Source organism: Stenella coeruleoalba (genome assembly GCF_951394435.1).
Source record: "Stenella coeruleoalba genome assembly, chromosome: 8".
Taxonomy (NCBI): Eukaryota; Metazoa; Chordata; class Mammalia; order Artiodactyla; family Delphinidae; genus Stenella; species Stenella coeruleoalba.
In genome coordinates, this window is record NC_137154.1 from 53,130,974 (window position 1) to 53,158,081 (window position 27,108).

Consider the following 27,108-nt stretch of genomic DNA (forward strand, 5'->3'; position numbering starts at 1 on the left):
TAGGTCAGGGCGGAAGTGGCTCCCAAAACTGACTCTCACTAATCAGGTGACTCTCCTGCCTTCTGCACGTGACAGCAGAGCCCAGGCGCAAGGTCTACCTAATCAGACTCCGCCCCTCTTTTCCTTTACTGACAACTGACAGCGACCTCGAGCAATGGTCCTTGCGGCTCCCCCAGGAGACCCCGCCCCGTGGTAGTGGAAGAACCAATTAGACTGGGAAAAAATGAAGCAACGCCCCAGGTTTTACCTCCCCTTGACAGACGCAATTTAGGCCATCCCTGGGTTCCTCCGCCCCCAGCCTGTTCCTGCCGGCGATAGACAGACCTTATGCCCAATAGCGCGTCCGTTTTCTGGGATTGGGTCCCGCCCCCGTGGGAGCTGAACCAATGGGCAAGCCAGGTCTCGGCGGGTGGTGGGGGTTGCACTGCGGTAATATGGCTCTTCCTTAGCCAGCGGCGGTGGCCGGCGGTGGGGTAGAGCGGTTCTGCTTCCCGGGTGGCTGGTTTCTGGGCTTCAGGGGCTCAGCGGGTCGTGACTAGGCTGTGGTGGCGGATGCCGGAGGAGCGCCGGCCCCGCCGCTTGGCGGCTCCCGGGTCAAGATGAGCGCTTCAGCGTCGGTCGGGGGACCGGTCCCCCCGCCGCCCCCGGGCCCGGCCGCCGCGCTGCCTCCCGGTTCTGCCGCGCGGGCCCTGCATGTGGAGCTGCCGTCTCAGCAGGTAACCCCGCGGGCTCGCGGCGCTCGGGAGGGGCCGGGAGGAGGCCCATGAGGGGACTCCGTGGGCGGCAGACTGACCCTGTACAGGCCGGGAGACCCTGAGAAGTGACCGGGAAGAACTCTGAGGACCGAGGAGGGCTGTTCAGAGGTCTTGGGAGGGGAGGAATCCAGGGATGGCCGAACCTCTGGGGGATCCTCGAGTCCCAGGAGACATCCCGTTACAGGAGATGGGCTGGGAAGAGGCGGGAAGGGACCCAGTGAAACTCCCTGGGGGCCCTCCTGTCCCACTCCGTAGGGAGCTGGGGATTCCCTGGCGCAGACCCTCCCCTTTATCCCTCTTGGGAAGGGACCCGGGGAAGCCCCGGTGTCCCAGGAGAGACGGGGGAAAGCGCTTTTCCTTTCTCAGCTCACTGACTTGCTGACAAACCAATTGATACTCTGTGCTGCAGGCGAAGTGAGAAGTCTTTAGGGTTTCCAGCATTTACTTTTAATCTCTCCTTATTATGAAGTACTCCCTTAAACTCTCAAGCAAAATCCTTTGGGACTTTGGGTTTCCTTCCTAATTCTCCGACCCTCAAGGAACGCATTTTAGCAATTTGAGGGGGGGTCTACTGCATTCCGTCAAATGAGTATCCGTGGAGGCACATTTGCTGTATATGTTCATGTCTTCCCCCCTTCCTTTAGCAAGGCATAAAGGGTTTCTTGGATCCAACTTGGATCCGTCCACATTGTAAGCGGATAATAAAGAGAGAACACCGAGTTTGGGGACCTGACAAAATTCTTTGTATCACCCACCTATCTGTAGAGTACTTCTTCTTTCCTTCTCTCCCTTGCCTTCTTGCTCTCCCCCAAGAGGAGACTTTGCAGGAACTTTAGTATTAAAGAGGCGGAAAGAAAGTACCTTTCATCTTCCCGCATCCACGAAGAGGACCTAAGAGAAACGGTCAGTCGTTGAGAATTCACCGTGTTGGGTTTGTGCCAAGTGCTCAGCTGGCTGGTGGTTGATTTAACCTCACACCTCTGGGAGGCAGCTGTTTTTATTAGCTCCATTTTGTAGTTCAAGAGACTGAGGCTTACGTTTGTGAAATCGCTTGGCCAAAGCCTTGCCATTAGTGAGTGGTGGGGCGGGCTTTCAGAATCCAGCCTCTGACTGTAGCCCCAGCACGTGGTTGTTGTGCTGCAGACTTGAACAGTCTTTTCTCCACCATTTCCACACAGGACAGAGTTCTTTCCTACCCTTCCTCCAACTTCCCATCCCTGTCTTAGTACTTAGGAAAGAGTCAGATGGAAGAAAGCAGAGGCTGGGGGCAGAGGGGGGATGGGCAATGGGATGGACTTGAATACAGGAAAGTGTGGGGATGTGGGGACCCCTAAAGGGAAGGAGACTGGAGATCAGAGCTACAGTGGTGGCCATGGAGCTGAGTTGTTTGCAGAAGCAAGGGCTTTCTGTGCGGTAGAAGAGGATCTAAAAGACTGGGGTAGCATGGGCCCTGGTTTTGGGGCGCTGTTGGGAAGGGAGTTTGTGGAGGGTATGAGTTTGAGGGTACTGAAGTTTGGATTGTATTTGCAAGGTGCTGGGGGAGAGTGAAAGTCTGGTGGGGGAGACTAGCCTCTGGAGTGAGCATTAATGTGAATTTTCATGTGTGTGGCGGGAGGTGGACTGTGAGAGTGGATACTGGGAGAGGCAATGATGGACACTGTTACAGGCATCCTGGAGAAATCCTAAAGGAGTCAAGAGCCAAGAGGGGTTTAGTTTGGGAGAGCTTTGGGAAAGTGTGGGATTAGGAAAGAGAAAGCATCATTTGTTTCATAGAGCCTGTTCTCTGATAACAGTTCCCAGTTTAACATTGGGGGAAATAATCCAAACAAACTGTCCGTGGAATAAATCCAACTGCATTTGTAAGCGTTTGTCCAAGTTTTGGATTTGTGCCAAGGGATATATAGTGGCTTAAGTGTACGGCTGAATGCTCTGTGATCGCTGAGTATGGTATTTACAGCTTTCTGGGGGTGTCATCCTTCTTGAATTCTTGGAAGGCAGCCTGTATAACAAAAGCACTTTACTTTTGCTCTTGACATTAATTTTGCTTTCTGGGTCAAAATGCTCAAGTTTTTAGCATATAAATATATACCATTTAAAAAAGTAAACATTTTTATTAAAGGGTTATCTGTATACAGTAAAGTGTACCAATTATTAGTACACAGCTTGATGAATTGTCACAAAGCAAAGAAAGTTATGGAAGTACTACCCAGATTAAGAAGTACAAAATTATTACCATCCCAGAAGTCCCCCTCATGTTCTCTCCCATCTCTACTTTTTCTTTGTCTCCAGAGAAACCACTATTCTGATTTCTAACATAAGAGAAAAGTTTTTGACTGTTCTTGAACCGTATATAAATGGAATCACGCAAAATGTATTCTTCTTTTGCTCAATATTGGTTATGAGAATCAGAGAATATGTGTGTGTGTATAAAAACTTTTTTCTTTTAGCATTAATTTGTTGTCTTTTTTTTGCCTGTGGCTTTTGCAGAATTTCAAGTGTTTAGATAAATTGGAAATCCAGTTAACTTCCTTTTGAATAACACTTTGAAAATTGTGTCACTTTAATAGATTCCATGCTATTTGATAAGATGTCAATATTTCTAAACAGGTAAACAAACCTTGTTGATTTAGGATTTCTACGATAAAGTTGATTATTTCAAAGCATAGATTCAGTGGTTTCTCCCCGCCACCTCCAGCCTGTTTCTAAGGTAGGGTTTTTCAACTTCAGCACTGTTGACATTTTGGGTGGGTAGGTGGGTCTGTAAGATGTTTTGTCACCTCCATGGCCTCTACTCACAGTATACAGCAGCACCATCTCAGGCCTGACAGTCAAAAATGTCTTTAGATGTTGCCAAATGTCTCTTAGGGGGCAAAATTACTTCTGGTTGAGAACCACAGTTCTAAGGTATATTTTTGTTTTAGGATAGAGAGTACCCCTGCTATTATTTACTCATTTATTCCAGTCTTCATTAAGTCCCATTGATTCTAGTGGCTGTATTGTTTAAAATATTAATTTACTGTATATTAGTTCCAAAAGTATTGGACTCCCCCCTACCCCCAATCTGCCTCCAGAAAAAGATTTATTTTGTTTTGGCTCAAAGAAAGCCCACAAAACTGTAAGACCTAACTTATTTTTCTTATTTTAATCCACTTTTCTTAAAGAAAAAATTCAGTTAACACTGCATAACTCCTGAACCTTTACATTTATGAGTACTAACTACAGTCCATAATATTATAGCTACTTGATTATGTCAAATGGGACTACTACTTAATTTTGCCTCCTTTTGCTTCTGTAGGATTTTGCTTTACCTGTAATTAAAGCCTGAACTGGTCACACATTTTTTTGTTTTTTGTTTTTTGCGGTACGCGGGCCTCTCACTGTTGTGGCCTCTCCCGTTGCGGAGCACAGGCTCCGGACGCGCAGGCTCAGCGGCCATGGCTCACAGGCCCAGCCGCTCCACGACATGTGGGATCCTCCCGGACTGGGGCACGAACCCGTGTCCCTTGCATCGGCCGGCGGACTCTCAGCCACTGCGCCACCAGGGAAGCCCTGGTCACACATTTTGAAGATTGTTTTTGCTCTTTAATTTTTGGTTGAGGTTTGTAATTAACTAGTGAATATGAGCTCATCTGAAGAATAACTTCCTTCACATTAGGCATTTTGAAATAAAAATTTGTGTTTTGTAGTTGAGGTATTTATTATGTCCTTAAAAGTTTGAGAGCATTTCTTTCCTTCCCAAAGGCTTCCTCCTTTGAGTATAACCTAACTACCTTTCTCAGATACTCAGAGCTGGGGAGGCTTTTTAGTGATTTTTTAGTGACCCTTTTTGGGTCACTACGTACATAAACACATAGTTTTGCATGCAGTTATAGTCCTAACCTAGTTTAATCACTTCCATTTAAAAAATTTTACAATTCATTATTATTTTTCTTAGACAGTTGTCATCAGTATACATACATCTGCCACATTTTTGTATAATAATGTTTAGTTATGTTTGTTTAACCCCCATTGGTAGACTTTTGGACTGTTTCCAGTTTTTCTGTGTTATTTTGTTGCAATGAATATCCATATACAGGTATCTTTGAAATCATTCACTCAAAGGATATTTACACGTACACATGTGTACATATATACACATATACACACACACACATATAACCTACATACACATATACATATTTTTTGTTATTTAAATTTGTATTTCTTTAGTTATCAGTTATGTTTTAGTAGCTTCATTTATTGTATGCCAAACACTGTGCAAAGTATATGAACGCTATCCTTACACAACCCTACGAGTTTCAATATTTTTGCATAGATTTTTATAGCATTTTCATTTCTTTTGTGACTTGCTTGTTCATGTCCCTGGCATTAATTTTTCTGATTACTTGCTCATGTTTTTTATTCATTTAAAGAACATTTTTCTTGTCTTTTTATGGGAGGAGGTAGGGAATATTAGTGCTGTTAACCTTTATCTCCCTTGAATTTTTAAAAATAGACTTTGTTTTTTATTTTATTTTATTTTTCCTTTTGGCTGTGCACACAGCTTGTGGGATATTAATTCCCCAACCAGGGATTGAACCCAGGCCCCCAGCAGCGAAAGCGCAGAGTCCTAACCACTGGACCGCCAGGGAATTCCCTAGACTTTAATTTTTAGAACAATTTTAGATTTACAGACAAATTGAGAGGATAGTACAGAAAGTTCCCATATACTCTATACCCATTTTCCCCTATTTTTAACATCTTCGTTAGTATGGTACCTTTGTTACAATTGATGAATCAGTACTGATACATTATTATTAACTAAAGTCTATATTTTATTCAGATTTCCTTCATTTAAAAAATTGTGGTAAGATATACATAATATAAAATTTGCCATTTAAATCATTTTTAAGTATAATTCAGTGGCATTAGGTACATCCTCAATGTTGTGCAACCATCATTACTATCCATTTCTGGAATTTTTCATCATCTCAAACAGAAACCATACTCATTAAACAACTCTCCATTCTTCCTTCCCCCAGCTCCTGGTAAACTCTGTTCTACTTTATGTCTCTATGACTTTGCTTATTCTACCTTCTTCTTATAAGGGAATCATACAATATTTGCCCTTTTGTGTCTGGCTTATTTCATGCAACATAATGTTTTCAACATTCATCCATGTTGTAGCATGTATCAGACTTTCATTTCCTTTTAAGGCTGAATAATATTCCATTGTGTTTATATACTACATTTTGTTTGTTCATTCATCTGTTGATGGAGCCTTAGTGTTTACGTAATATACTTTTTCAGGATCCCATCGTGCACATCACGTTATATTTTGTTCACCTATCTCCTTAACCTCCTCTTGGTCGTAACAGTTCCTCAGACTTTCCTTCTTTTTGATGACCTTTATCGTTTTGAGTACTTCTCAGGTATTCTGTAGGATGTCCCTCTATTGGAATTTGTCTGGTGTTTTTGTTTTTTTCCTGATGATTAGATTGGGGTTATGGGTTTTTGGGAGAAAGGCTGGAGAAGTAAAGTGCCATTTTCATCCTGTCATATCAAGTGTGCATACTGTTAACATGACTTATCACTATTGATGTTAACCTTCATCGTCACCAGTGCAGTTGTGTTTGTCAGGTTTCTCTGCTGTAAGGTTACTTTCTCCTGCTCATCCCTCCATCCCTCCTTCCTCTTTGGGAGGAAGTCGCTTTGTACAGTCCACACTGAAGGAGTGGGGATTGATACTCCCCCTCCTTGAGGGCAGAGTATCTACATAAATTACTTGGAATTCTTCTGCATAGGAGAGTTCTATCAGTAACCACTTCCTTTTACAGATGAGGAATCTAAGGTCTGGGTAACTTTCTCAAAGTCACAAAGGGTGTCATCACAGGGACTGCAGTTTAGGTCTTTGATTCCCACTTTCCATCGATACCTATTCTTTTCAGAGTCTGGTGAAAAACAAAAGCTTTAAGTTATCTCAAGGTTCGAGACCATCACGCTTTTTATTTTATTTCCCACAGCACCTTTACATAGCACTGTGCTGATTACGTAGTAGGAACTCAGTACGTTTTTTATTTTAAAATTTTATTTGTATATGGATCATTCCTTTGAAGAACTTAACAGCCTAAAGAGAGGAAGGAAATGGGATTGAAACACATATAAGAAAAAAATGGTAGAAGCACAAAAGCTTTCTAAAACTTAATTTAGCTGTATGGGATATATATTTTTCCTTTACATGTTTCTGTTTATTAGATGTCTTACTTCTGTCAGTCTGATTTAATCATCTTTTTATTATGTGTTTAAAAGATTTGTTTCGTTGGCAAGGCCACAGAAGGCAGAGAGAAGGCTGTATCTTATTGGAAACATGTGCCCCGTGCAATGTTATGTATATTTATTCCTTCCACAAATATTTGTTGAGCCCCTTCCTTGTGACTCTAATAAGAAAATAGTGTATAGCTGTGTTGTATAGCTATACAGTAAAATGATAGCAATTTTTGAGCTGTTTTGGTTCTTGTAAACAAATCGGTGTGAGGAAGCTTCAGAAACAAAGAAAATATCAGCATCCTAAAATCATTATTTTTACGTGATAAAATGCCATTAGGAATTTAAGGTTTTTCAATTTGTGTGTGTGTGTGTGAAAATGTTTAGTTTTCCTTTGAAAGGAAAAGCTATGTTCTTATTCAGTGTTAACTTTAAAATTTCTCTACTGGGTCACAGTTCTTAACTTTGCGGCAGAAAATTCAGAAGTGAAACCGACTGGAAATAGAGCCAGAGAAGAATTGAAACTAGTAAGTTAGGCCTGAGTGAGTAGTAAAATGAAAAAAAAAAGAATTAGGTTTTCATATTTTCCAAATGTATATTTTTGATAATCTGTGTATTTTCATCAGTAGACATATTACTACTGGGGGAAAAAATACTTGTCATTTTTAATGTGCTTGAATGAGTGCAGATACAAACTAGGGATGTTTCAGAAAAATTAGACAGATCTATATTAAGAGAGGGGTTGAAACATTTTTAGGTTTTATACTTTGTTTTAGGTTTAATGGCATCAGTAACTTCTCAGTTAAAGTTTTTAAATGTCTTGTATCTTAGGAGTTGTGTTCTTAGATTATACATGTAGAGGAGCACGTGGAGAATGGAAACTTGACATTGGAATTTTTTCCGAAACCTATTTCATAGTATACTTTTTTGGTTTAATATTATATACCCTTGTTTTCCATCTTATTTTAAGATGGAAGCATGAATTTTGAATCATAGAATTTTATAGATGCAAATTCTGAAGCCCTCAGAGGTGAAACTATTCTCCTGGCCAGAGACTTGGTCCCTCTGTTTATTTCCACCCTCAGGGAGTCAGTAAAGAGTATTAATTTAACAAATCTGAATTGAGTGCCCTGCTCTTCCTGCTGGTGGCAAAGACCTGACCAGATCCTGCGTCTCTCATGAGCATTTATTTCACTGTGCTTGGCTTGGAGTTTTGAGAATTTGTTTCTTAAACTTATCTCTGGGCTTTGACACATTATCCCTACAACTTTGGGGATTTTAGGCTAGAATTAAAATGTAGGAGAGACTGTATTTTAAACTTCTCTTTTCAGGCTGAGCTGTCAGACTCCATCCCCTTTCCGCCTGTTATGGTATGTATTAGTGAAACTTCGGAATGTCCCTGTGTAATGTGAGTGATCAGTCTTCCTGTTTTGTTCCTGTCTATCCTTTTTTGAATATCCCACTTAAGAAGTCCTGATTCTTTACCGCTTCACATTTCTGAAACAGCAGCCATCTGGTGATTGTGGGGTTTTTGATGTGAGGAATTTTATTTGTGTAATGTTTGATGCTGATTGCCATAGACGTCATTTACTAGTAATGTTATCAGTCATTGAAAAACTGGAGTCAAGTGCATTTATTGGTTGAGAAGCTGAGAAAGCTGAGTATTAGAACCCAGCACTTAGGAATCTCTGTTTGCTGGTCCACTGAAATATCTGGTACTTTTTCCCACCATGGTTTTTAGAATGTCCTACAAGATGCAGTCAGGCTTTTTTGAAAATAATGAGGAAAACAAGGAAGCTGAAACTGACAGCTGCCTTTGGCTTTTGTCAGTAGATTCCTGGGTAAGAAAAAAAGAGAAGATACAAATGAGTGAAAGTGGAAATCAGACTTTTATGGTCTATTTTTTTCCTGGAAAAACTTGGATCTCTTTTAACATAACTATATTTTTTTGACTAAGGGCTTAACTGTGAGCTACATGTGTTCATGTTAACCTATGTCAAAACTAGTTCTAAGTGCAGAAGTGGAAGAAACTGACTGAGTAATCCGTTTATTCAACAGATATTTATAAAGTACCTCCTTTGATTTATGTTAAGCACAGGATTAGCAACTTTATGTCTTGTTTCCTCCAACCTACTTAAGTCTTTCAGAGGATATGAATTATTTCCCGTCACAATTCCAGTCTTTTTTTTTTGTATAAGAGCTAATACAGGAAAACTACACTTTTTTTTTTAACACAACATGAAACTAATTTAGGAGTATGAAAAAGCTGTGTTTTAAGTCTCGCGGCATGTAGTTCCCCGACCAGGGATTGAACACGTGACCCCTGCAAAGGAAGTTTGGAGTCTTAACCACTGGACCACCAGGGAAATCCCTAAAATATTAATATAAGGGTATATATGAAAAGCAGCAACATGGGAAGGACTTTCTAATTTTTCAATCTGAAAATAGATCAGAAAGCAAGATAGGCAGGTAGGCTGCAGGGTGCTCATTTCAGGTATCGGATATTTTACAGGACTGTACTCATTACAGGATGGAGTTGGTCCCATCACAGAACTGTACATATAGTAGGTATTTCAAGCTTGTTTTAATGAATTGACTAAATGGAGTTTTTCCTACATGCAAGGTATTTAATATAAATATAAAAATAAAGAACAATTGTCCCAGTGCCCTTGACTGACTGGTTTACATTTGATATTCCTTTATTTCTACCAAAAGAAATCAGTCTGATTATTATATGGGGACACTAGAATTGCAGAATTTCTTAATTGTACATTAGCTGCATTTTTGATATTTTATAAACTTGGATGTTTTAAAACTACCTGCAAATTACTAAAACTCGTTGCGCACTATTACTACCTTGTATTTTCAAGAATAGGTTACCTTATCAATGCCCTCTTCAATGAGCTAGCAAAATATGCAGTGCATTTTAGATATTATATCAAAAATAAAGACAAAATAAGTTGGTACTTAGAAGTAAACATAAAATCTGTTAAAAAATGGAAAAATTTAATTAATTGATATTAAATTTCTGATGTGTACCAAATACTGCGTTCGTCTCTGGTGTACTTCTTTCTCTAACTTCTCTTATTGTTGGAGTACCAGAATATCTTTGAATACGGTTTTATAATTTCTTAAAAGCAAATAATTTTTTCTTTTCTTTTTTTTTTCCTTTAATATTTATTTATTTGGTTGCGCCAGGTCTAAGCTGTGGCATGTGGTGGGCTCCTTAGTTGTGGCATTCGAACTCTTAGTTGTGACATGCATGTGGGATCTAGTTCCCTGACCAGGGATCAAACCTGGGCCTCCTGCATTGGGAGCGCGGAGTCTTAACCGCTGCACCACTAGGGAAGTCTCTGTCCCTAACATTTTCATTCCGCAAATATTGTGCTCATCTCTGTTCTACAGTATCATTTGTTTAACAGTTTTTTTTTTTTTTTTTGCGTTTCTACCATGTTTACCACAGTGGTGAAGAATATGTTTTCTAGAGCCTGATGCTTGGGTTCAAATCCGGTTCCATTATTTCCTAGTTGGCAGTCTGGAAGTTACTTAATCTCCCTATGTCTCAGGGAGGCTCAGATCAAATGGGCATTATAGCACCTACCTGTAGGGTTGTTGAAAGAATTATGTGGGTCATAAATTTGCCTAAAAAGGTGCTTGGTACATAGTAACTGCTCAATGCTCACTAAATGTCTGCTCTTGCTACTATCATTACTACTACTACTGCTGCAGTTTGTTAGGCTCCCAGGATACGATAAATAAGGCACTGTCCTTGCCCTGGAGGGATTTATAATCTAATGGTTAAGGCAGCTATGTCAGCAGACCATTTTAGTGTAATATAAGAGATGGTTTGAACTAAATGCTGAGGTGGGAAAGAGAAGGAAAAGCATTCTAGCAGAGGGACCAGCTTGAGCAAAAAGGTAAGTAGGTGTAAAAGCAAATGGCAGATAATTATGTGAGGCTGGAGTTTAAGGATCTTGGAGGAGGATGGTGGAAACAAACGAGCTGGAGAGGTATAGTTTGGGATTAGATTATGGAGGGCCATGTGTGCCATGGTTTGGAATTTGGATGTTATCCTGGAGGTAGAGGGGAGGACTGTCTTTTTTTTTTAATAGACTTTATTTTTTAGAGCAATTTTAAGTTCATAGCAAAATTGAGCAGAAGGTACAGAGATTTTCCAAGTACTTTCTGCCCCTGTACGTACATAGCCTCCCCCATTAGCAGCACCCCACACCACAGTCATACGTTTGTTACAGTTGATGAACTACGCTGACACATCATCATCAGCCAAAGTTCACAGTTTACATTAGGGTTTACTCTTGGTGTTATACATTCTCTGGTTCTGAACATATGTATGATGACATGTGTTCACCAATATAGTATCACGCAGAGTAGCATCACTGCCCTAAAAATGCCTTGCGCTACACCTACGCCCTGCGCTACATCTACAACTCCCTCCCCACTAGCCATGGATGAAAATTGTTCCACATCCTTGTTAGCATTCGGTGTGGTCAGTATTCTGGATTTTGGCTATTTTAATAGGTGTGTAGTGGTATCTTGTTTGTTTTAGTTTGCATTTCCCTAATGAAAAATGATGTGGAACATCTTTTCATATGCTTATTTGCTGTCTGTATATCTTATTTGGTGAGGTGTCTGTTAAGGTCTTTGGCCCATTTTTCAATCAGGTTGTTTTGTTTTTCTGTTGTTGAGTTAAGAGTTCTTTGTATATTTTAGGTAACAGTCCTTTGTCAGATGTGTTTTTTGCATATATTTTTCCCCCATGGCTTGTTTTCTCATTCTCTTGACATTGTCTTTCAGAGAGCAGAAGTTTTAAATTTTAACGAAGTCTAGTTTATCAATTATTTCTTTCATGGAGAGTGTGTTTGCTGTTGTATCTAAAAGGTAGTTGCCATTCCCAAGGTCACCTAGATTTCTTCTATGAATTTTATAGTTTCGCGTTTTTACATTTAGGTCTGTGGTCCATTTTGAGTTGGGTTTTGTGAAAGGGTAAGGTTTGTGTCTAGATTCTTCTTCTGTGTGTGGAGGTCCAGTTGTTCCAGCACCATTTGTTGAAAGACTATCTTTGCTCTACACCTACACCTTGCGCTACATCTACAACTTCCTCCCCACCAGGAGTGAATGAAAATTGCTCCACATCCTTGTTAGCATTTGATGTGGTCAGTATTCTGGATTTTGGCTATTTTAATAGGTGTGTAGTATTGCCTTTGCTCCTCTGTCAAAGATCAGTTGACTATACTTATGTGGTATAAGTTTCTGAGCTCTCTATTCTGTTCCTTTGATTTACTTGTTTATTCCGTTTGTCAGTATCCACAGAATAGCTTGCTGGAATTTTGATAGGGATTGCACTGAATCTATAGATTAAGTTGGAAGGAATTGACATCTTAACAATATTGCATCTTCCTATCCATGAATATGGATTTTCTCCATTTATTTAGTTCTTCTTTGATATCTTTCATTAGAGTTGTATAGTTTTCCTCATGTAGATCTTGTTCATATTTATACCTAAGGATTTCATTTTGGGGGAGTATAATGTAAACGATATTATGTTTTTAAATGCAAATTCCCTTTGTTCATTGCTGGTATATAGGAAGGCAATGGGCTTTTGTAAATTTACCTCGTACCCTGCAACCTTGCGATAATTGCTTAGTTACAGGAGTTTGTGGTTGATTTTCTCAGATTTTCTACATAGATGATCATGTTATCTGTTGAACAAAGACAGTTTTATTTCTTCCTTCTCAATCTCTATACCTTTTTTTTTTTTTTTTTTTTTTGCGGTCTCTCACTGTTGTGGCCTCTCCCATTGCGGAGCACAGGCTCTGGACGTGCAGACTCAGCGGCCATGGCTTACGGGCCCAGCCGCTCCGCGGCATGTGGGATCTTCCCGGACCGGGGCACGAACCCGTGTCCCCTGCATCAGCAGGCAGACTCTCAATCACTGCGCCACCAGGGAAGCCCAATCTCTATACCTTTTATACCTTTTCTTGTCTTATTGCTAGTACAAGCTAGTACTTGTTTTTCTTTTTTAAACTTTTTGTTTAGAAAGAATTACAAGCTTATTGAAAAATTGCAAAAATAAAACTTGTACAAGAATACCTTTCTACCCTTTACCCAGGGTCATCTATTGTTAACATTCCATTTGCCTTGTCATTTGCAAGCTATCTCTTCCTAGGTCTATACAGATATAGATAAGTTTTTTTGTGTGTGAATCATTTGAAGTTAAGTTACGTACATCCTGACCTTTTATCCTTAAATACTTGAGTATGTATTTTCTAGAAGAGGTATGTTCTCTTTTATATCTGCAGTATAGTTATCAGTTTCAGTAAATTAACATTGATATAATGCTTTTATCTAATCTGTGGTTCATAATCTATCAGTTGATCCCATAATGTCCTTTATAGAACATTTCTTTTCTCCAGTTCGTGATCCATTCTAGAGGCAGGTATTGCATTTAGTGGTTTTATCTCTTCTTTAAGGTAGAACATTTCTGCAGCTTTTCTTTGTCTCTTTTTTTAAGGTCAGTGTCATTATACAGATAGACCCCTTCCTCCCTTTTTGAAATAGACTATTCTTCATTTTCTGTTTATCTGATGTTTCCTCATGATTAGATTCAGATTATGCATTCTCTCAATTGGAATTTCTTTTTCTTTTTTTTCGTTTTTTTGGCCATGCCGCATGGCACGTGAGATCTTAGTTCCCCAACCAGGGGTTGAACCCGCACCCTCTGCATTGGAAGCTTGGAGTCTTAACCACTGGAACACCAGGGAAGTCCCTTCAATTGGAATTTCATGTGTGGTGATGCGTCCTTCATAGGGTATCACTTCTGGAGGCACATGATGTCCATTTGTCCCTTACTGGTGATGTTTATTTTGGTCACTCGGTCAAGATATTATCTGATTTCTCAACTATATAACTCTGTATGTGTGTGTCTGCCCTTGAAACTAACTAATAAACAGTCTGTAGGGAGACACTTTGAGATCATGAATATATCCTGCTTCCCCCACCGCACCCCAGCCCCAGGTTTATCATCCATTGATGATTTTTTTTAAAATTATTTATTTGGCTGCGCTGGATCTTAGTTGTGGCACACGGGATCTTTAGTTGCGTCATACGAACACTTAGTTGCGGCGTGTGGGATCTAGTTCCCCAACCAGGGATGAACCTGGGCCCCTGCATTGGGAGTGTGGAGTCTGAGCCACTGGACTACGAGGGAAGTCCCCATTGATGATTTTTGTCTGAGGTAATCTTGGCTATCATTGTGGTAAAATTATGATTTCCAAGCTCTTAACACTCCCTCCACATTTATCAGTCTGCCCTTGGCATTGTACTGTGAGAGTAGGAAGATAGTTTTGAGAAGAGACTGGCGGTGAGAAGAGTCATTGAGAAGGTGGTGGGGAGAAGGCTGCTGATGAAGTTTCTAAATAAGGGGAGACTGAGGCCTAAGCTGTGAGGCAGTGTGAGATATTCATTCATTCATCATTCCTTTATTCCTTCAGCAAACATTTATTGAATATCCATGTGGCTGCGCTTGGGATAAATAGATGGTTTTGGTTCTTAAGGAGTTTATAGTCACTGGAGGCTACAGAAGGGCCGAGAGTGGTGACAAAATAGAAGTGCTATTAAGAGGTATATATAAAATATAACTTTAACGTGTATGTTAAATATAACATATACATAAGGCTGCTGTCTTATGGCACTGTGAAATATCTAATCTTGTCCATGGTTTACTCATTGGTTCACCCATCAAACACTTACTGAGTATCTACTTTGTGGCAGGTGCTAAGTGCTATGGGTAAAAAGAGGAATGAAACTTGGTTTCTTTATTTAAGGCTCACCCGTCTTTTGGGGGTACACAGCCATATAAACATAGTTGATAAAGCATGATTGTGAGCATGATTGTGGTAAGTACTGTGATGGTGGCATGTATATAGCATAGTCATGGCACAGAGGGGAGAAGTTACCATCTTGGTTTAGGGTAGTGGATGGGGCAGGATGGTCAGGAAGGATGTCTCAAAAGTGGAGATTCTGAGTTGGGTCATGAGGAATGATTTGACATTTGTCTGCTTAACTGTAGATACTCATTTTAGTCCAACTTTGTGATTACCATTTGCTGTCATATTTTCCTCCAGTCAAGATTCATGGCTCATTTTCACACACTACTGCAGAAATATCCTTTAAAAATAATTCATGAATGAATTTTCCACTCTTACCCTTTTATCTTTTGTCATGCTGCCTTGTGTCTTTAAAACCATTCTCATAGTATTTTTAGCCACAGTAGTTAGAACCATCTCCCCCACTTAACAGTGAGAGAATCAAGGCCCAGAAAAGAACAATGAATACCCAGCTATTTTGGTTCTAAATTTGGAGCTTTTCCCACTATCTTAGTCTGTTTGCTTCTTGGATTTAAAGCACAGTTTTCCAGTTTCACCTTTGTCTCTACCTTCACAAACCTGTATAGCTCGGGTTAGGTGGATAGATTTTGAACCTACAGGTAAACTGACCACTAAAAGCTGAGGCAACCTGTAGGGTAATAATTGTTACATTATTGAACTACCTTCTGCGCTAGCACTGTGTCTAAGTGCTTTGCAGTTCTTCCCTTTACTCTTCATTCATTGCAACTCTGTGAGGTAGAAGCTGTTATTAGCTCCATTTTACAGATGAGGTGTCTGAAGGTTAGGGAGGTTAGTTACATACCCAAGGGAAATAGCAGAGCTGGGACTCAAACCTAAGTTGGCTAAGTTTATACCACAACACAAAACCAATGTTTGGTATAACTGGAATAAATAGCTCACAATCTGATTTTGTTCTGAAGCACATGCCCTTTGTTTTTTCTCAGGTTGATTTAATTGAACTCAGTTTGTAGCTGGGAGTCTCTGGAACTGTTTACCCTAGTGCTGCAGTGTACTGGCTGTTGCACAGGAGTTAGTCCTCATGTTGTGGGTGGCTTAATCTACCTCTTCATCTATTTCTTTCGTGGCTGAGCATCTATAAAAGTGCCATATTATTGGCTCTTAAAAAAGTCAAAAATTCTTGGTGCAGATGTGGAAATGGGGCAGAGACCAGGGCTCTTAATTTTATTGAATTTATGTAAGAGAGGTAGTCAGAGGTATTTAGTCTTCCATTTCATTGTGTAGTTCCTGGCACATCATGGGTACTCCAGAAATGTTGAAATACTTTGGTTTGTTAGGGTACAATGTATAGGAGAGAATTATGAAGACATGAGGATGTTTGTGAATGTTGCGAGCTTAGTGAGACAGATTGGGATTGAAGATGGTACTGGAAAGTAGATTTAGGGCCTTTGGATTTATTTAGTAAAGCTTGATTGTAGTGGGAGGACCTTATTAGATAAAGGCAACCTGGGTTATTTCTGGGGCAAAGAGAAGGCGGGGGGTAATGGGAAAGAAATAATGGAAATGAAGACACAAAGATTCTAATTTTGCTAATCTTGGTAGGTTTTAAAAATAGAGTCTCCCTGAAATCAGTATGTTAACATTTAATGCATAGTGGGGAATATCCTGGCGGTCCAGTGGTTAGGACTCTGTGCTTCCACTGCAGGGGGCACGGATTCAATCCTTGGTTGGGGAACTAAGATCCAGCAATGCCATGCGGCTTAGCAGAGCACCCCCATCCCCACCCCCACAAGCAGCCAAATGCATAATGGCTTGTACTTGTTTAAGGAATTGTATAGAGATTACTATTTGTGAGCTCTTGTTTGCAGAAGAGGAAGTTGATATGTGTATAAGAGAAGAAAGCTGGTTTTTACAGTATAAACAACAATAGCTTTAGGGAAATGAATGAAGAGTGTGGAAAGGAAGAAACATATGCCAGAGATAACTGTGAAGAAAGGATTGATGGGCTGGGTGGCTGATTAGAAATGGGAGTAGGGGCATGGGACATCTGCCAGGCAAAGATGTCTCAAAGGTTTTGAAACAGGGTATCTGGGAAGCAAATACATGGTGTACATGCACACATGTACACATAGCCTAGGAGATCAGGCCTGGGTGCAAACCTTGATTTTGTTGCTTACTAACAGTGTAAACATGGGTAGGTCCATTTACTTAGGACCTCAATTTTATTATCTAAAAAATGAGTAAAATGGCTTAGACTAGTGCTTATTAAACTCAAAATGTACACACAAATTACCTGGGGATCTTGTTAAAATGTAGATTCTGATTGAGTAAGGTCTGTAGTGGGACCTGAGAATCTGCATTTCCAGCAGGTTCCCAGGTGATACTGAGTAGCAAAGGCTTAGATGACTTTCAAGATCCTTTTCAGTTCTGTAATTCTATAATTCTCTTTATTGAATGTTTGTCATTTGGAGATCTGTTATACTCTTGTGACTTTATTACCTCTATTTAGATAGATGAATTCTAAATCTGTCTCTTTACTTCAGATTAGAAATGCCTAAACCAATTCGTCATTTTACACTAACCACATCCCTTTCTTGACATCCCTATTTCTGTTAATACCTTATATTTGTAAAATACTTTACAGTTTCTCAGAGAGCTTTTTTGTCCATTATTTCATTTGATCCTTAAAATAACCCACAGAGGTAAGCATGCAGGAAATATCTCTGTTTTATGGAAAGAAAAACAGGCTCAGAGAGACTGAGTGGTTTGCCCACTAGTGAGTGGTTAGAACTACCCTTGAGTTCAGGATTATTGACTCTCTTACCACTATGTCACACTGCTTCTGGTAATGACTATCACAGATACCTGGGCTTAAGGGTTGGTTGCCATCTCTGTTTTTTTAAATATGTAAATTTAGTTTTATTTTAAAAGATAGGTAATATATTCATGTGGATCACAATTCAAAGGTTAACATAAATGCAGAAGTGGAATTTCTGGGTCAAAGAATCTCTGCATTTGTAATTGTGGTAGGTATTGCCACATTGCCGTCTTAGAGGTTTTACCAATTATACTTTTTTCAGGGAAGTGTCTGTTTTGCCACTGCCTGCCTCTGAATATGTTATCAGACTTTGTGATCTGTGCCAATTTTAGTGTAGTTTTAAGTTGCATTTCTCTTATGAGTGAGGTTGAGAGTCTTTTCTTGTTTAAGTGCTATTTGTATTTTCTGTGAATTAATCTGTTAACATTCTTTGTCGGTTTTTCTGTTGGGTGGTTGAACTTTTTGTTCTATGAACTCTTTATTTTATTTTTGGCTGCGCCTCATGGCTTGTGGGATCTTAGTTCCCCGACCAGGGATTGAACCTGGGCTCCTGGCAGTGAAAGCGCCGAATCCTAACCACGGACCACCAGGGAATTCCCATATGAACTCTTTATGTTTTAGTGAAATTGTCTTTGTTATATGAATTAAAATCTTTTTGTTAGGTTTTTTTCCTTTGATTTTACATATGCTAGTTTTTGTCATGCATAATTTAAAAACATTTTATATAGTAAATTTTATTGATTTTTTTTCTTTCTTTTTATAGCTTCAGAGTTTTATGTCATTCTTAGACCTTTGAGGTTATAAAATAATTCTTCATGGTTTCTTTTGATACTTTTATGCTTTAATTATTTACATTTGAATATTTTTAAACCATCTGGGATTTGATATAAGGTATAGGCTGTTTCTTGTATATATACATATTTCTTTTCTTTCCTTCCCTTTCCCTTTCCTGATGGCTACTCTATTGCCCTAACACCTTTATTGATTAGTTCTTATATTTCTAGAGGTCCTTTAACTCCTTTATTTCTTTTATCAATCTTCTCTTTGTCCTCAACCATATCCGTTATCTGGTTAGTCTCCCCATTAAGCCCATTTTTGTCTTTGTGCTCCCATATAGTCTCATCCTTTCTTTCTGTTCTTATTGATATTACTTTAAAACTTTTTTTATTATGGAAATTTCAATGAATAAAGAAATATAATGTATATTTTATATATAAATGTGTATTGAAATGCATACATACAGGATGGGATGTAATAAACTCCCAGGTACCTATTACCTGTTATTGGTAATAACTATCAATAACTATCACCTCATGGTAGATCTTATTTTATCTATATACCTAACTAACAATACTTGTCCTCCCTCCCTCACCCCAATTATTTTGAAGCAAATTACAGGCACGATACTACTTTTAACACTTGGACCATTGAAGCTGTCTTCTGTCTTGCAGTTTTTATCCTCCAGGTCATCCTGTGTAATTCTGTGTCTTTCTTCTGTCTTACATTTCTAAAATAACAGTTCTTTAATTAAGTGGTCTTTGAAAGTATATGTTGGATACTTTTACCTCAAACTGGCTTTTTCATGTGCCCAAACTCCGGTTCTTTAGAAAGATTACATACTCTGAAACTAGGGAATGCCATGTTTGTATCCCCACAGTTCCTAGCATAGTCTGTAAAGGAAATAACAGCAAGTAAAATAGAAGAAAGGGGAATGAGAGAGGGAGGATGAGAGAGACATACATGGAGAAGAATACTGGATCTGTCACTACAAAGACCTGTTTCTTAGACCAGCACTACCCAGGGGAAACATGGGAGAAAAAGGACAAGTTTGGACTTCCTACCAAGATTGGGGTGAATAGGGTAGAGATTAAAAAAAAAACCCCAAAACCAAAAAAACCCAGAGCCAAAATGTATAAGAAATGCAGGAAGTTCAGAGACATAGATAATTTTGTCTTTTCTTGTGGAGAAGCCTGTTAGTGCATAGTAAATGACTGAATTAAATTCTAGGACTTACTTGAACTTGAGTGAGAGGAGAGTTAATGTCAAAATAAGCGCTTTGGTTCCAAGGTTGTGTAATTTGTGTCAGAGAAAGTTCTCAGTTAGGAACAGGAGCTATAAAGTTTTTATGAGAGATCAGAGTTGGTGGTTTGTTTGTTTAAATCTGTAACATTGGGTGTTGGCACCATCTGCTTTCTATCCAGCAGCATCTAGTTTTAAAGCATTTCTGTGTTCTTCAAAAGTTTTCACAGTGAGTCTTTCAGCTGGGATCAAGAGATTAGAAAAAATAGTTAGGTGATTGAGACTGCTATAATATAGAAGGGGCTTTTATATTTTTTTAAAAAGATTGACCTAATTTATCAAGCTTAAATTCTTGATTTGGTAATTCAACATTTTTACCTTCCATGGAAATGTGGAAAACTAATTTTCTCCCAGGTTTGCTTTTGTTGTCCCTCAAAAAAGTGTACCAAAGTAGCAGTAATCTGACTTAACCTGGGCCTTAATTCTTCCATGCCAGTTAGCCTGGCCCCAGGCTGAGAATAAATGGCTGACCTGAAAAAAAAAAATGAACTGGAAATAGGAAAGGGGAACGGTATTCAGAACAAGTTTGACTACATTTCCAAATCAAATGCTACTTTAAAACTTCTCATAACTCAGTGAGTATCTACATTAGGGGTCAGCAAACTGTGGCCAACAGTCACCGGTTTTTTATAACAACTGATGAAATAAGAAAGGTTTTGACATCGTTAAAGGATTACAGACAAACAAACAAAAACCCAAAGAATTTGCGGAGACAGGATACATCCTGAAAATCTTGAAATATTTACTTTCTGTTCCTTTTAGAACAACTCACGATCTACATCATTCAGGGTATATAGTAGTATTTATTTATGTGGACATTTAAAATTTCTTGTTCTTTTGTTTGTGTTTCATATTAGCACTTTGTTTTTGTAAGGGTTATGCAATTTTCCATTGTGTGAATATACCACAGTTTGAGTGGTTATTCAGTTTTTGCTTTTATAGCCCATATTTGCACACATTTTTGTGATTTGTGGAATTTCTTCGTCAAATATTATGTGCATTTTAAAATTTGATAATTGTTGCTAAATCACCGTCCTTCCAAAATGGACCACTTTATATTTTCTCCAACATTATTTTCCTTACTAGCATCAACCCTGACAGAGACTAAAATGGTTTGGTTAATCAGATAGATCTTTTTGTTTTCTATTGCTGAGTAACAAACAAAAAACTTAGTGGCTTAAAACATCATCATTTATTTTGCTCATGAATATGCAGTTTGGTTCGGGCTTGGTGGGAACAACTTGTCTGTGCTTTACTTGATGTCATTTCTGGCGTCTCAGAGGCTGGGTACTGAAATGGTCACTTGCGTGTCTGGTTATAGCTGGGGTCTCTCAGCTGGGGCTGAGGAGAACACCTGCAAAGTCTTTTCCACTTGGCTGCTGGGCATCCTCACAGTGGGGTGACTGGAGTCTGAGGAAGAGCATCCTGTAAAGAGGACCAGGTAATTTTATGATTTAGCTTCAGAAGTCACATGGCATTATTTCTGCCATAGTCACAGGCCTGCCCTCATTTAAGGGAGAGGGAACATAGACGCCACTTCGTCAAGGAGGAGTGGCAGCATCACACTGTAAGAGAGCATGTGGGATGCGATGTATTGGTGCGGCCATTCTTTGGAAACTACAGTCTCCACAAGCTGGAATATTTGTTTTGGTGTGCATATCTTTATGAGTGGGATTATACGTCTTTTCATATGGTTATTGACCATTTCCATTTCTTTTTCGGTGGCTGCCTTTTTGTATCCTTTGCCCCCTTTTCTATTGGACTATAGATTATTGATTATATTATTGATTTGTAATAGCTCTTGTAGACTAAGCAAATTAGACTCAAAATTTGTTTAGGAGATACGTCACCATGGTCTTGGGAGTCATAAAAGGTGCGTGGGATTATAGCTTAGTTTGGTGACGGTGGGGATTTGTGGAGTCATTATATTTAAGAAACACAGTTACTCTTGTTTTTTAAGCAAGGGGTACAGGGAAGGAGGGTGCATGATAACCATTTCTTCCTCCTTCTGTTGGCCATCAGCCTCCCTGAGTCACTCTCCAGCAGTGACGAGGAACAAGATCAAGGACACCACATTTCTCTTTGGTCATTATTATACCTCAGAAACCAGAAAGTTTTAGATACCAGCCAGGGAAAGGTGGTAATATTTGGGAGGAACATAGAACACCAATGGCGTACCTTACTACTGAAAATTGCTTTGGTTTTCTTTTAGTTCTGGGATGTGTTTTGACTTGCCGTCACCAAGGTTAAGGTTCAAAATTATATCAACAAAAATGGAGTGACCCACCAGAAATTACCATTTTCTAAAATATGGAGATGTTTAACAAAATAAAACATTTCTTTGTACCTTGACTCTAAATTAGAATGTTCTCTTCATCTACTAACCTGTTAATGGGGTAAATTCTTTTTTTAAAATTAATTAATTAATTTTTAAAATTTATTTTATTTTTGACTGCATTGGGTCTTCCTTGCTGCAGGTGGGCTTTCTCTAGTTGAGGCGAGTGGGGACTACTCTTTGTTGTGGTGTGTGGGCTTCTCATTGCGGTGGCTTCTTTTGTTGTGGAGCATGGTCTCTAGGCGCTCGGGCTTCAGTAGTTGTAGCGCGTGGGCTCGATAGTTGTGGCTCGCGGACTCTAGAGCGCAGGCTCAGTAGTTGTGGCGCACGGGCTTAGTTGCTCTGCGGCATGTGGGATCTTCCCGGATCAGGGATCAAACCCGTGTCCCCTGCATTGGCAGGCGGATTCTTAATCACTGCGCCACCAGGGAAGCCCCGGGATAAATTCTTGATAAACAGTTACAATGTAAGTCTTCTCTCTAGTTGTAATCTTTGATAGTTTTATAGGGACTGGATATGTCATTATACAGTAGTTCTCATTTTAGGTATGGTTTGATCCAGAGACAAATTCTGTTGCCAGGACTTTTTTACTTTTATTTTTTTAATTGAAGTATAGTTGATTTACAATGTTAATTTCAGGTGTACAGCATAGTGATTCAGTATTTTTACAGATTACACTCCATTAATAGCTATAATAGCCATAATTCCCTGTGCTCTACACTATATCCTTGTTGCTTGTCTATTTTATGCATAGTAGTTTGTATTTCTTAATCCCTTACCTCTGTCTTGCTCCACATCTCTGGACTCTGCTGTCTTACTTGCTGTTTTCATTTCACTGTGGTGTAAAGATGACTGCCAGCATCTCTAGTCCCATGTCCTTTCCAGGTTCTGGGCCAGTAGGGGGAAAATAAACCTCTCAACAATTTAATTTCTGAGTTTTCTAGGATCCTAATCATGTGTTACGGGCAGGGGGATGGAATGTGCTGATTGGCCTGATCTGAGTCACGCGACCCTCCTTGGAGTTGGAGGTGGAGTTAATTCTACAGGAAGTATTATATAGATTGATAGCAGAGGAGAGTGGTTCTACAAAGAAATAGCTGAGGGTTTTTTTGTTTGTTTGCTTGTTTGTTTTTGTTTTGTTTTTTGTTTCTTAAACCAAATAGGTGCTGGGCAGGACAAAACACAACAAAATAAATAAAAACAAAGCAAAAAAATCATTTAATGTACGGTTATGTTTTAAAGCAGTTTTCTAAGAGCATTAGTTCTGTTAACAAGAAAAACCAACCATTTTAGATTCTTTAGAGGCACCAGCTTACAATCATACTAATGAGTAACGCTTACTTTTTTACTTAAGCAAATGTTTCAGATCTACAACATATGGCAGTTAAGTGTTGTTTTAGAATTTATACTTGAGAGATTTGTAAAAGAAAAAAGTTAAGGAATTTAGGATCCTACTGGTCTTTTACCCACTGCCAACATTGCAGATAGAGTTGTGCTCTAGCTACATCTGTCAATCCTCCAAATCAAAGCTGAGTAAGAAGATTTAATTTTATTTGTTAGTGAACGTTTTTAACCTTTATATAGAATGTTTCATAGGCAGTGTTTCAAAGACATTAAAGCCATGTTAATTCCAACTTAAAAATTAAAATCTATTCAGCTTTAGTTTTGGAGATAGGTGTTTTTAGAGCACAACTTGGATGCCTAAAGCTACTGCTGTAGAAAGATACACAAAGAGCTTTTTATAACTGTGAAAGCTTAGAGCTTTGAGAAAGTATAAGGAGATTGGCTGGTGAAGAAGCTGCATGGAATGTTATCTTGAAGAGTAATTCCAAAGTCTGTGTAAATTTTAATTGCTCAGTATTTTTACTTTTCTAAGATAATTGAGCCAGTTTAGAGCATAAGACAGATTTGAATTTAACTATCTTCAGATGGGCCATTGAAGAGATAATCTGGTATTTAATTTCTGTTTAGACAAGTTCTAAAGCAGTGTATTTATGCTAGATGGTGCCACCAGGCCACGAAGTACTGCTAGATTGTATACCCTGGAGCAGTTAAAGGTAGATGAGTGCTGAGGATTTGCTGTAGTCCAGAAGCGCTGCTAAGATTTGAGCTCCCTTTCAGTTCTGAGGTCCATTCTTAGGTTTGAAGTGCTCTCTATTCTCCCACCATCTCGTGGGTGGGTGTCAGAAGCCACTAAGGGTTCCAGGCCACTCAGGTTCATTGCAAGGCCTAGGTCATACCAAGACCTTCTTGACTGGGTTAATTCACTGGACATATATTAATTCAGTCAAAAACCATTTATTGTGTTCCTGCTGTTTGCTAGGTACTCATCTAGTTGCTGGAGATACAACAGTAAATAAAATAAAGTCTCTCCTTTATAGAACTTATAGTCTAGTTGGGGAAGATTGACAAATATCTGGAACTATCCATAATTTCATATTAGGTATAATTATACATTGTTTTGGTCAAGTAGATGTTCTGGGGAACTGAGAACCAGAGAGGATCCTTTAGGTCACCTTGACTTCTTTAATATTTCCTTGGATCATAGGGTAATATTTTGGGCAAAGGTGGGTGATATAGCCTAAGGCTGGTGGTAATTTTTGGTATTGCTATTATATTTTGGATTAGGTTTAGTTGATTTAAACTTTTTCTTATTTATTTAACTTTATTTTTTGATTATGTACATCATTCTTATGGTACAGAAGTTAAAACCACATAAACAAGTATCAGAGAAGTCTTGCTTTTATCTCTATTCTCTCCAACCTGTTCTCACCCCCATAGGTAATAATTTTTCTGCATTTCTGGTTTAACCTCCCAGTGTTTCTTTTTAATTGCATTAAAAAGAAACAGTTCAGTTAGAGAATAAGGAAGGAGGAATCTTCTCTCCTTAACTTTGAAGCATAAATGGATTTCCTTAAAGAGAGTAGTATTCTAGATTAAGGGGCTAGCATTAGCAAAAGCATGGAGCTAGGACCATGCATGATCTTTTTCATGGAACCTTAATCAGTCACGTGTGACTAAGGGGTTGGGTATGTGGAAGATCTAGTGGGCAGTAAGGATAGGTTATGGAGAGGTCGGATTGCACAAGGCTTTGAAAGGAATAATGGGAAGTTTGTACTTTATGCTGGAGGCTTTGGGTAATGTTTTCGGGTTTTTGAATAGAGGACCAAGTTTGGAATCTTATGGCAGAATAGATGTGATTGTTGTGTATAGGCAATTAACAGTTCCTGTCAATCTAAAATCTTGACTGAGAAGGTTGATGAAAAATATATAGTAGAAGGAAATAGTTGCTGTAATCCAGGGTGTGAAATGGAAACCTTTGGCAGATTGTAGAAATATAAGTCTTTTAGAGTAAGCCCTATGAACTTTTTGTAAGTACATTTGGGGCTTTTCGTACTTTGAGTATTAACCAAATTTATTAGACAATAATGTTCTCTGTCAAAGAATCTTAATCTCTAGATTGGGAGAAATGATTGGGTTGGTATGTGTATGGAAGGGAAGAACTGAACTTTTCTGGCTGACTGCACATGTAATTAAAGATGGACTTAGCAAAGTGGGCTTTCAGCCTGAAGGGAGAGCTTTAAGCATATTTAAAACTGAGCCTATGGTTTCTATTTTTAAGTCTCTGAAAATAATGATCTGACACAGGGAACTAGCTTTTGAGAATGAATCTGTTGTGCTTAGACTTCAGCATTGCCAACGTTTTCTCTCTTTGATATGAGGTGATTTGGCTGTGCCCTAAGTTATCTTATATTTTGGTTGATTTCTACTGTTGTTTATGGAGCTTTGCCTTTCCAACACTTGTGACTCCAAGTGATTCATGCATCCTAGTTGGAGAAATTGTTGGGAAGGAGGCCTGATTAGGAAATAGGGGCTGGTTAACTGCTGGTCAAGTGAGAATTTAAGCTGGCAGCAGTTGGGTTACTGGCTGGATGGAGTGAACAGTGAGTTATTTCTTTTATTTTTTGGCTTTGGCTTCTTTTCCTGGTTGTAATAGATGATCTGGCGTCAGACTGAGCTAGCAACAGAGGTGTATGTATGTAATAATGGCTGATTTTCTGTTGGTATGAGGTGGACTTTGCATGTCTACAAGCATCCTTCCGAAGGGAAAGAAGCAAATTACTATTATACTTAGTTTATGTTCCAGGAAATACTAACGCTATTCTACAGGTATATAGCATTGATATAACATTTATGCTTTTCAAGAATGTTTCATATCTGTTATTTCATGCTCCCAACAACCTTGGAAATGATATAGGGCAGGAATAGTTCCTATTTGACAGAAGAGATGCTGAGACATAAATAAGAGACTGGGTTAAGGTTGCTGGCTCAACAAATAAACGACTGGGACAACTTACTGTATTTTATGTTTGAATTGTAACTTTCAGAAAGCTTTATAGGAGGAAAAAGCTGAATACTCTTCCTTTTTTGTGATTATTTTTCAGCGACGTCTTAGACATCTTCGGAACATCGCTGCCCGGAACATTGTTAATAGGAATGGCCATCAACTCCTAGATACCTACTTCACACTTCACTTGTGTAACACTGAAAAGGTATACAAAGGTAAGGGAATCTGGACTTGCCACCCACAGATCGTTGCATCTCATTTTTATTCTTTTGTAACACAAATGATTCTCAGTGCCTCTTGCTAGTATTGCTTATTAGAAAGCTAAGTTGTCATGCTGTCTGAAAATATTTCATGAGCAGTTGTTATACATATTGAAGAAACATGTCTTTTGGATAGTTCTTTCAGATAACTGAGACTTACATTGATAAATTTATTATTCCTTTATGAATGTTGATGTTTAATATCTGTATTCCAGTAGCTGTCATTTAAAATAGGCTATTTGATGGGACTTCCCTGGTGGCGCAGTGGATAAGACTCTGTGTTCCCAATGCAGGGGGCCCGGGTTTGATCCCTGGTCAGGGAACTAGATCCCACATGCATGCCACAACTAAGAGTTCGCATGCCACAACCAAGTAGCTGGCAAGCCACAACTAAGACCTGGCTCA

At 39.1% G+C, this 27,108-nt stretch overlaps 1 protein-coding gene across 3 annotated transcripts in view; it reads left to right on the forward strand.

The window, feature by feature from the left end:
• The first annotated feature begins 315 nt into the window (after nucleotides 1-315).
• UVRAG (UV radiation resistance associated) overlaps nucleotides 316-27,108 on the forward strand; it is a 317,503-nt gene continuing 290,710 nt past the window's right edge. For all 3 annotated transcript variants that reach the window (XM_079928279.1, XM_079928281.1, XM_079928282.1), the window contains exons 1-2: nucleotides 316-716; nucleotides 26,541-26,658. In XM_079928279.1, coding sequence (XP_079784405.1) covers nucleotides 600-716; nucleotides 26,541-26,658 — 235 coding nt within the window. In that variant the 5' untranslated portion in view covers nucleotides 316-599. The remainder of the gene's footprint in view (nucleotides 717-26,540; nucleotides 26,659-27,108) is intronic.